The sequence below is a fragment of the Haematobia irritans genome, chromosome 1, assembly GCF_050003625.1.
Source record: "Haematobia irritans isolate KBUSLIRL chromosome 1, ASM5000362v1, whole genome shotgun sequence".
Lineage (NCBI taxonomy): Eukaryota > Metazoa > Arthropoda > Insecta > Diptera > Muscidae > Haematobia > Haematobia irritans.
In genome coordinates this window covers 250,109,579-250,121,745 of record NC_134397.1, presented here as the reverse complement: position 1 = coordinate 250,121,745, position 12,167 = coordinate 250,109,579, and the positions used below count along the sequence as shown (strand labels likewise).

The 12,167-nt window shown below is 31.8% G+C and overlaps 1 protein-coding gene across 3 annotated transcripts in view; it reads right to left on the bottom strand.

The window, feature by feature from the left end:
• The window catches only part of LOC142219851 (acyl-CoA Delta-9 desaturase-like), an 86,684-nt gene that overhangs the window by 2,130 nt on the left and 72,387 nt on the right, over positions 1–12,167 (bottom strand). For all 3 annotated transcript variants that reach the window (XM_075288638.1, XM_075288631.1, XM_075288632.1), the window contains exons 3-4: positions 3,783–4,119; positions 3,475–3,660 (exon numbers count right to left, since the gene is read on the bottom strand). In XM_075288638.1, coding sequence (XP_075144753.1) covers positions 3,475–3,660; positions 3,783–4,119 — 523 coding nt within the window. The remainder of the gene's footprint in view (positions 1–3,474; positions 3,661–3,782; positions 4,120–12,167) is intronic.

Sequence of the window (12,167 nt, the reverse complement as noted above, 5' to 3'; positions counted from 1 at the left end):
ATTTAAGTTTGCAAATAATAGCAGTCGGCATCATGTCAACCAGTTTGATGAAATAGGACTGGTGGGCCAACTCATCGTCCATCGACTGGCTCTTCAATATTTCATGTACATAGTGTGTCATCGTGTTATGTTTTAATCGGTACTTCCGGTGGGTGCACTTGCGGAACTGTTTTTTAAATCAGGGAACTAAATATGAAAATCAAAAAGGATTCCTTGAACACTAGAGAAACGTTTGTTCCGTCGCCGGCAACAATGTCACTTGGATATATCAAGATTTTGAGCATATTGACGGACATCATTAATCCCGGAGGAGGGTATGACATAATTTTTCAATGATGAGTTTTTTAAACGGCAATTTTTCATCCATCCTGACTGATAAGAGGACCATGCCTATTACATTCCCACGATGATCATCCTGGACTAGTGTTACCGATGTGCGACATTAGTCGCATTTTGCAACCTTTCTGACGTCATGCGACTTTTTTTTTAAATATGCAAAATGTGCAACTTTAGTTGCATGCGTGCTAGATCCGTTGTTGTACCAAAAAGTTTTTTATAATTATCAAAATTTTTTCTGGAAGTCGTTCGTTTACTCCAAAAAGCCAGCAAAAGAGAGTCAGAGAGAGATCAAATGTGACATTTGAGAAATAGAAAAGTTTCAAGTTTTTGCTAGTAAAAACTTGCAAGAGTTTGTCATAAACAAATCATAGGTGCAATATATTTCACAGAATCAATTATAAGTGTAGTATAAAAAATAAATATATTTATTAATTTAATTGATTTAAAAGCTTTAAAGTTGTTGATGGCAAATTGGTACTGGGTGGCGTTCGCGTACATTTCTGCTAATTTTAGCTAATAGAAAAAAATCCATTTTTACTATCTTGCAAGTTTATGTTTTACTGGATTTTATATTACAATACGAATTTATGTTAAAGGGACTTTTCTTTTATTGTTTTGTGTTGTTTTATAGAACATTTTTTGTAATAAAAATACCTTACAAATGTAAGTGACTTTTTATCATTATGCTACTTTTTTGCGACCTTTTCAAAATTTCCAACGGTAACACTGTTCTGGATCGCATATTGGCTGTGTTAAACGTTCTGACGGGAATCAGATATTTTATGGTGACTACACTACAATCATGACATCCGCATCTCTTATTTATATCCACTACAAAATTCTATGTCAAGCTGTTCAGACAGAAAACGCATACTGCTCCGAAATTTTCAAGAACTTTTTAAGTCATCTGCTCATGCCACTTCTATTTATGATAGGTCAGAGGTAAGAACAAGATCCAAAGTCAATTGCTGCCAGCAATTGGAGTGGGGACAAAGAAATATTGTAGAGTAGTTATAAGGTAACTGACCGGTCAAAGTTTCAAGTCACTTTCCGCCTTCAATTGGAATGGGGCAAAAAAAAAAAACCTTCTTCAATTAGAAACTTATCTATAAACATATATAAAATTCATAGTATGTTTGTTTATTTGTTTGTTTGTATGCTCCGGGTAAGCTCGGAAACGGCTGAATTTACTTGAAAATTTCAGAGAACGTAGAGGGTGCTCATGTGGTGAAAATAGGGTACCTAATTTGTTGAGATTTTCCCGACTTTTTGAAAATTGGATCAAAGTTTGCTGATTTGCTTGAAATTTTCAGGGAAATTAGGGGTGGCCTCTAGGCAAAGATCCTCTCATTTGTCCGACTTATTTTATAAGTACCGTAAAAAACTAAACTTCTCCGATTTACTTGAAACTTACTGAAAACGTGGGGCGAGATTATGAACCTCCCCCTTGCCCGACTTTTTTGAAAATTGAAACGAAATTTCCGATTTGCTTGAAATTTTAAGGGAAGGTTGAAGGAGGCGTCTAGACAAAGAACGTCTACTTTATTTTTCGATAGTTGGTCCGTTAGGGGGACCTCACCTTTGCAGTGCAAAAACCACTAAAATTCTCCGATTGAAATTTTACGGAAAAACTGGGTGAGGTTATGAAATTTATATCAGGTTCCTAATTTTTCAATATTTTGTCGGAAAAATAATAGTACATACATAAAAATTAAAATATTCCAATTTATTTGAAATTACAAATGACTTGGGGAAACGTTACGAAATTAATATTGGATACCTGATTTTGTGACATTTGGATGGGGAGGGAGGCCTCCCCTTGCTCTGCTTTTTGAAAATTGGGCTTATAATTTGCTTGACATTTTTTGGGAAGGCCACATAAGTTTTCTTGAAATTTCCAAGGGCCGTGGGAGAAGGTTATGAAGTCAATATGGTGCATCTATTTTTTTTTTTTTTTTGGGTATTTGGACGGAGAGAGAACATTCTCTTTGCCCCACATTTGAAGGAAAGTTGTTCGATTTTGGGAAAGGGAAATAGTGAAATAAACTTTGTCAATTTACTTGGAATTTATAAGGACCAATGGGTAGTTTGTGAAATTAATATAAGTTACGTGATTTTTTCAATATCTGGTCGGGATGGAGTGAATTTTTGAAAATTGAAAGTAGGGGGTTGTCCGTTTTTAAGTAAAAACCTTAAATATAAATGAAATTGACAGGCAAAGTATGGGATATATGTTCGAGAATGGTATGATTCAAGAGGCATGTCAATTATTTTAACAAGTGCTAATGTGGTCAATTTTTTAAGTACTTTTACTATCTCTTATTTATTGGACGGGAAACATAGATTCTATGTATGTTGTTGAAATATGATGCTTAATTTACCGGTATGTTTAGGAAAAGGATATGTTACATTTCTTTAACAAACAAGAATGTACAAGATTGTCCAACGACTTGAATACAGAACATAATTTAAAAAAAAAATTGGTGGAAAGGGAACATCTTCTCCACGAGTTTGTTGAGACGGACCGTTTTACATCTGCATATCCGCCGTATTTCTGTATATGGTATAAACTAAAAAGCAAGTTGTCCGATTCGTTTGAAAGAATTGAAATCTTTTCAAATTTGTTTGCAGCTCGAAGGATATGGTTGACTAAGTTAACGTAAAAGTTTCATACAAATATGGTTCGGAAGGCGCAGCGAAGCGGGCTGGGTTATCACATTTACTTTTGTTAACTAAGAGTTAAAGTCTTACGCAGCTACATGAAAATGGCCGCTATAGCGTATGAATATTGAGAGAAAAAATCTGACATTTCAGTAAAATATGCAAAGCTCCTAATTTATCTATTTTCTTCAGCCAAACTAAAACATTTTTTCTAGACAATCATGATTAAATCTACTCTAGTATCCGTCAAATCAATCCAATCGCACCCCCATCCAAGTCCAAGAATTCTATGACCTAGATGAAGGTTAACGAAGTAAGCGTGATAAAATAATAACACTGTATGAGAACTAAAAATGCCTGCAATAAATTTCCTAATTATAATTTTCAAATTTCATTCTGATACGATATACGACAAATTTCTTTATGCTAGTTATGTTTTCTACGGTATACGACACATTTCGGAATCCTACTTACTTGTCATAAGGTTTTCCACCAAACTTGTGGGCAGCACTGTTCACCAACCAGGTAATGTTAAGAACGAAACACCAGCGGAACATTGTTGCTACAAACCATGAATTCACAAAGGATTCATCCCATAGATACATGGGTATCATAGCCGGCACAATAAAACAGAGAACAGGCATCAACAACATATAGTATCTATGAATAGAAATTGAATCATAAATGAAATGAATAGGGCGAAATACAATAAAATGTTTGCAAAATAAATCATCATAAGTCATCACGATATTTGCAAGTTATCTAAGACTTGTCTTACTCACTTCTTTTGGAACATAACAATGGGATCAGTTCTTAAATCAGACAAATCAACACCTTTGCCTTTGGCTTTAACTTCTGGATGTTTCTTGCATAACAACCAACCAATGTGTGAAAAGAAAAAGCCCCGGGTAGCGTTATGTGGATCGGCATCGGTTTCTGAATATTTATGATGGACACGATGATCACGGGCCCAGTGATATGCGGCATCTTGGAATGCAATGGTATTAAAGATCATCAATATCAAACGTAATGGCCATTTAGCTTTATATGATCGATGGGCCCATAATCGATGGGCACCAGCTGTAATACCCAAACCAGACATCACGTACAAGGCAAAAGCTAAAAGATAGAATTAAAACAAAAATGATTTTTATTGATTCGGCTAAGGTACAAGTAAAACGTATAACGAGGAGAAATTCAATTGGTGGTATTTCGAAGTAATTCACAAGTATCCAAAAAGACGCACATTTTGTAATACGTCTTTTAGGACAGATGTGTCCCTCCTTGTTTCCTATAAAAAGTTCAAGAAAATTTCTAGTAGAGATTGTCATCAAATATTAAAATTTTCAAATTGGTCCAATTGGTCCAATTTTTAATAAATAAAAACATGTATCTTTACATATTCTTTGTTTTTCTCTTTTATAATTTATTATTACTATTTTTTGTCTAATTTTTATTTAGTTATGTTTGGTCAAATTTTTATATATTTAAAGTTACTTATGTAGTTTTTTTTTGTAACTATTTTATATTGGCCTAAAGGCTTGGTTATTTTTTACAATATAAATAAAAAATTAAGTCATTACTATAAAAGACTAGTTTTTATTTTTTACTTCTTGAGCATGAGAAGCCGTATTTTATACACGATTTCCCTCAAAATTAGAATTTTTCATTTTGCTAGACCCATAAGATATTCCGAAATTGGTATATTACAGAAAAGGTCAATATTGACTTTTTTTAATTTGATGCAATATTCACCGAAATCCAATTTTATTTCTTGGACTTTTAGAAGCAATAGAGGATGATCTGGGCGAAGCTTAGTTATTTTTATTTCTTGGATTTCATAAAGAACCAAGTCATTTGACCCTATACAACGCTAAAGCTAATAATAAAATCAACATTAGTCGAAAAGTCCACTTTCAGGCTTAGCAGTATGAAGGGAAATACAAGGGAAATAAAATGATACAAGCTGATAGGAGTAAAATCTCTTTTACCTCAACCTTGCAATCTGTACAAAAAAAAAACAACACAAACAAAATTGCCACAAGACTTGACTGCTTTAATTAAAATTAAAAATTAGAAAAATCAAGTTTCTTGATGACTTTTGGGCCATTATTTTTATTATATTTTTTCAATAAAAATCAATTAGCCGACTACAATGTCAAATTAAAAAGTTGATCTGCTGATTTTAGCAAACTAATTAAAGGTTAATTAGAAGAATTTTAAATCGTTTTCATATGTAAATAGTGTACTACATCGGGACAATCTAAAATACTTTAATACCAATCACCAGTTCATATTTTAAAGGTTTTTTTTTTAACTTCAATTCATTTATTCTATAATAAGAAACAAGTAAGGAAAGTCTAAAGTCGGGCGGGGCCGACTATATTATACCCTGCACCAATTTGTAGATCTTAATTTTCGATACCATATCACATCCGTCAAATGTGTTGGGTGCTATATATAAAGGTTTGTCCCAAATACATACATTTAAATATCACTCGATCTGGAAGAATTTGATAGACTTCTACAAAATCTATAGACTCAAAATTTAAGTCGGCTAAAGCACTAGGGTGAAACGCAATGTTAGTAAAAAAAAAAAAAATATCGGAAAGATTTAAATCTGAAGCAATTTTAAGGAAACTTCATAAAAGTTTATTTATGATTTATCGCTCGATATATATGTATAAAAGTTTAGGAAAATTAGAGTCATTTCTACAACTTTTCGACTAAGCAGTGGCGATTTTACAAGGAAAATGTTGGTATTTTGACCATTTTTGTCGAAATCGGAAAAACATATATATGGGAGCTATATCTAAATCTGAACCGATTTCAACCTAATTTGGCACGCATAGCTACAATGTTAATTCTACTTCCTGTGTACAATTTCAACTAAATCGGAGCAAAAAATTGGCCTCTGTGGTCATATGAGTGTATATCGGGCGAAAGCTATATATGGGAGTTATATCTAAATCCGAACCGATTTCAACCAAATTTGGCACGCATAGCTACAACGCTAATTCTACTCCCTGTACAAAATTTCAACCTAATTGGGGTAAAACTCTAGCTTCTGGGACCGTATTAGTCCATATCGGGCGATAGATATATATGGGAGCTATATCTAAATCTGAACTGATTTCAATAAAATTTGGCACACTTGACGACTCTACTAATTGTACTCCTAGTGCAAAATTTCAACCAAATTGGGGTAAAACTCTGGCTTCTGGGACCGTATTAGTACATATCGGGCGAATGATATATATGGGAGCTATATCTAAATCTGAACCGATTTCTTCCAAAATTAATAGGGATCTATTCTGAGCCAAAACACATACTTGTGCCAAATTATAAGTCGATTGGACTAAAACAGCGACCTAGACTTTGATTACAAAAATGTGTCCACGGACAGACGGACATCGCTATATCGACTCAAGAGCCCACCCTGAGCATTTTTGCCAAAGACACCATGTGTCTATCTCGTCTCCTTCTGGGTGTTGCAAACATATGCACTAACTTATAATACCCTGTATAAAAAAGCAATGATTACATTTAAAATTAAAATTTACTGCTATTCCACCCTTAAAAAACAGTTAACAAAGTGCTGGTATTGTCTAAGTGATAAGCGCTCAATAATCGATGTAAACAATTATTGCTATAATCGAATAATTTAATAATCCATTAAAAATTGCACTGCAATTTCAATTAGAGCTAATTTGTGATTTATGAAATAAGCAGATACGAACAGCAAGTGCAATTAAAATAGTCTACGTGTGGCTATTGCTAACATGGCATGCTATAAATTTGTGTTTACAAAATTAGCACTAATGAGGAAATCATTTGTAATTTTACAATTTGTCGCCAAACGCTTGGATTGGAAAAAAAATTTGTAATAAGCCTGAAAATATGCAATGTAATTCGTCATTAACTTATTCGTGCTTACAAATCACATCATTTTAAGATAATCTATCGAAACATTTATAGCATCTTAATAATTATTCATTGGATCATTAAATAATAATAATTAAACCATTAGAAGATTTATACGACAATACTGAATGATCTTTCTTTATCAATAAAGGCTACATTAAAAATAACCTCTCGTAAATGGACACTGCCCAATTGGTGACCTGGATGTCCACTTGGAATGTCCAGTTAAATTATTTTCTTGTAAGTTTACTTATATTTTGGAAACTCATATTGAAAAACTTGTAAAACCTTGTGATGAATGGTCGAAAATTCGATTGGTCGAGAGTCGACTTGTTTTACCAACGGAGGGAAGATTTCTAAAATCTCGACAGGGAAAATATTTAGTGACTTTTTTGCAATACAGAGATGACTTTTATCGCTTTTCCTATTCAATAAACCACATTATGCCCCTTACAAGATTTTCGGGAATACTAATGCCATACCCTTTTATTAAATTATCGTACAAATGACCTTGACATATTTGAAAGTGAAATGAGAGTATAACTGTAGTTGAAAACAATATAATTATGCAATAAACAATATAATAGTATAAATTAATATTTATTTTTCATATGTTTGAACAGAAGAACAATAATACAAAATAATTGTTTATTACTTGGTGCCTTGTTATGAATCTCAGAAACAATTTATCAAGTATTTGAAGATTGTTTTTTCTTAAACGATAACCTTTGGTATAAAAGTACTCGGTAAGGTACATATGCACTGAATACATAGCGATAGGAAAACAATGATCTAGAATATGTTGCTAGAAGACAATATCAATAAAATATTTATTTTAAATTATATTTAGGCAGCTAATTTTGTTTCGTTTTAGAAAAGCGACTAAGTCGACATTTCAATATTTAAAAATTCTAAATTGCGTAGTATTTTTGGGACGAAAGGTTGAATTACACACCATGCGTCATGCGCTTTACAGACTATCAGTTATTCCGGACGGAATGTCGGTGTTTGTAAAGGATCTTACAGTGTGTCGGATCGATACGACTTGTCGGCGATGACTAAATAATAGGCAAATGTGTTATCGATCCCATAAACATGCAGCAGTATCGATTATGCCTTCGGACTTAACTTATAATGTGCACAATATATGGGATATGTTCGACAGGAGCACTGTCGTCCGGAATAACTGATAGTCTGTAAAGCGCATCAATCCGTGCGTTGATGGAAGGGTTGATTTTTTCTGTTTGCGGCAGACTATTCGAGTTTTTGATTTCAAAGAGAAATTTTAAAAAATATTCAATTAAAAATTTAATTGAATCAACAAATTTTTTAATTGAAACAAAAATCACGAAAATTAATAGTATCAATTAATTTTTTAATTGGATCAATTAATTTTTTAATTGACCTTCAATTAATATTTTAATTGATACTATCATTTCTGTGATTGAAGACATTTCAATTAAAAATTAATTGGATCAATTAATTTCGTGATTGAATCAGAATTTTTTTTTGTGTGTACTAAAAGTAGATTTGAAATCCCTTTTTTATAAGGCAAATGACAGTTGAAATTGTGTTATAACTCATTCACATTATACTTCCAAAGTGGATTTTGGAAGTGTATTTTTTTTTTCAAATAATAATAATAATTGGCCACCTGAGGCTTCGAATTACAAAATAAAGTCAAATTAAATTAAACTTCGATGAAAACAAAACATACAAATGGTACAAGTTCAAATCAGCGCTGTAGTGATTTTATAAATGTATGTTTTATAAATGTATGTTTATAGTTTTTGATGCTTCTTTTATTTAATGTTCCTACTATTTTTGACATTGGATCAGTGTTGTCAGGGAAAATTTTCGCTTTACCCTACAAGGACAAAAAAAGTTCCCTACATTCCCAAAAAAAAATCCTTACGATTTCCCCTACAATATTTTTCGTTAAATTTAAACAAAATTTACAAAACAAAAATGGTTCTATGTGCTTTATTACATTAAAATATAGAACATCTATAAAAATACAATTTTGGAAACAGTTTCTATAAAAAAAAATTTTGAGAAATTTTTCAACATAAATAAAATTTTGAGAAAATATTCTTTAGAAATAAAATTTAGAGAAAAAATTTTATAGAAATAAAAATGTTTAGAAAATTTTCGATAGAAATAAAATTTTTAAAAAATAAAATTTTGAAAAGAAATACAATTTTGACAAAATTTTCTATAGAAATAAAATTTTGACAACATTTTCTATAGAAATAAATTTTTGAAAAACATTTCCCATAGAAATAAGATTTTGACAAAATTTTCTATACAAATAAATTTTTGACAAAATTTTCTATAGAAATAAAATTTTTGACAAAATTTTCTATGGAAATAACATTTTACAAAATTTTCTATAGAAATAATATTTTGACAAAATTTTCTATAGAAATAAAATTTTGACAAAATTTTCTATAGAAATAAAATTTTGACAAAATTTTCTATAGAAATAAAATTTTGACAAAATTTTCTATAGAAATAAAATTTTGACAAAATTTTCTATAGAAATAAAATTTTGACAAAATTTTCTATAGAAATAAAATTTTGACAAAATTTTCTATAGAAATAAAATTTTGACAAAATTTTCTATAGAAATAAAATTTTGACAAAATTTTCTATAGAAATAAAATTTTGACAAAATTTTCTATAGAAATAAAATTTTGACAAAATCTTCTATAGAAATAAAATTTTGACAAAATTTTCTACAGGAATAAAATTTTGACAAAATTTTCTATAGAAATATTTGTTTGGCTGATTTTCTTCAAATTTTGGTAGATTTTTTTGGCATGAGAGGTAACCGATGTTACCACACATTGTTAAAGATCAAGTCTGCCGGCTTCTAATTTCCTCCTCTAGAGCCACCAAAATTGTGTTGAGTGAAAAAGTCCCTACATTGTGCCCCTACGTCTAAATATTAGAAAAAGAACCTACATGTAGGGAATTCCCCCTACTTCTGGCAACACTGCATTGGATTTTCTTAAATATAATTTTCCGCTTAAAACTGCAAAATGGTGCATTTTCTAATACATCCATTTTGTTTTGCTGGGGTACATTGCCCCAGAAAGGAATACGAATTGTAATTAATTATTCATTTCAATTATTAATAAAAAGACATTGACAATATATGGATAGCATTGCAAAAGTTGTGATTAAAATTACAATATTTATTACCAAGGCATACTAGAAAAAAGGTATTGCCAATTAAACATACGTTTACAATTTTTCAATTTATGGGTGCTAGGTAGAATTTTGATTGTCAATTATTGTGGTAAGAGTGTTAGATTGACTTGAGCAAATCTATATAGGCATACATAGAATATGTCAGTCAATATGTACTAACAATACAATTTCCGACAAGTTGGTTTAAAATAAATCATTGTTAAATTATAATCGTAAAGGTGGGATCGATTTTCCTGGTGAAAACAAAAAATAAACAAAAAATTACAACATTGGTATGATCGAAAAAATAAACAAAAAATTACAACATTCTAATAATTTTCGTTTTGGCTTTTATAATCTCATTTGTATTTTGGTCTGGAGTGGTTCATTATTCAACTCACTCTTTGTTTTGCACCATGACTGAAAGAACCTTTTTTCCTTAATATTTTTTATTGCATATGGAACAACAAATATTGAATAAAACACAGGAAATATTTATTGTCATGACTAGTGGATTTGTTTGTAGTTTGTACGTTTTCGAATAATTTCCCGACTAAAAGAGGTAGTATACGCATAGAATAGTTTGCGAATTAAACGCAAATAATATAGTGGCAGTACACAATTGTTGGACTCATTTCAGAGACAGTGTTGCCAGTATTTTCCGGGCTAATGTCCCCAAAATGGAACGCTTTCATCCCCACAAATCCCCAATTTAATTCAAAATTCCTCACAAAAATCCCCAATAAATTTTTGGCAAGTTCTTTTTTTCTTAAGTAATGGAAAACCCGTAAAAAATTAAACATTAGCCTCAAAAAAGTTAAAGAAAACTTCAAGCCTACTTTTGCCATATAAATTCATTCGATAAACTGTTAATAAATTGTTTTGCATATGGACATAGAAAAATATGTAATTTTTGTTATACCAGTTTGCGAGTTACAAAAAGATTAAGATTTCAAAAATCATCAGGAAAAATATCTCCGATTTGGGGAAAAACCCCCAATACAGGCAACACTGCCCAGAGGAGGAATATGATCACCTCAAACATGTTTCAAGAGCACCACGTTACTTTTTCACAGCGACCTAGTAGCATTTTGTCGCAAAAATATTCTTTTATCGTCAAACATAACATGCTTTCCGAAATCAAATACATAATTTCCGAGAAGGTTAGGTTTGGTTAGGTTAAAGTGGCAGCCCAATTAAATTTCAGGCTCATTTAGACTATTCAGTCCATTGTAATACCACATTTAACTAAAAGTACCTATTACATATTGGCACTTCTAGTCTTAACCACTGAACCTTCTCTATTATTTACTTTTGTTGAACCAACCAGATTGCTTCAAAAACCTTAACAAACTGCTTAAGTTAAGTTCCAAGTCCGCCAGTAATCTAAAGCTATATGCTCCTAAAATTCGCTTACGTCTTACACAATTGATTCCTTTTCCTCCACATCATGACAGCTTACACAACAGTCAGGAGTGCTATCTGACGCCTTGAGAACACTAGCATATCTAGTCTGCGGTTTAAGTTTAAATAGGGCCATATTTGCTTGGTGTCGTTACAACCCTTGCAATTTTCCCATCGTAACAGCTTTCTCACGGAGTAAGAGCTTGCAGGTGGCCAGAGGCATACCAACAGATTCTAGTTCCCCTGGAATATGTATGTTACTATGGCCAGGCACCCATATTAGGTGAATATTGTACTGCTCAGCCATCTCGTTGAGAGATTTGCGGCAGTCTATGGCCGTTTTCGAGTTAAGGAACACAGAGTCCAAGGATTTTATTGCAGGTTGACTGTGTGCGTATATATTAATGCCAATATTTGTTGGAACATTACTTCTCAGCCAATTCACCACCTCTCTTATTGCCAATATTTCAGCCTGAAAAACACTACAGTGATTAGGTAATCTTTTCGCTATTCGAATTTCCAGATCTTTAGAATATACTCCGAACCCCACTTGTCCATTCAATTTGGAGCCATAATCTATATATCTTTTATTCTCCGGGGTCTGTGTACACCACGCCTCACTGTTGGGAATTAGAGTGTCAAAC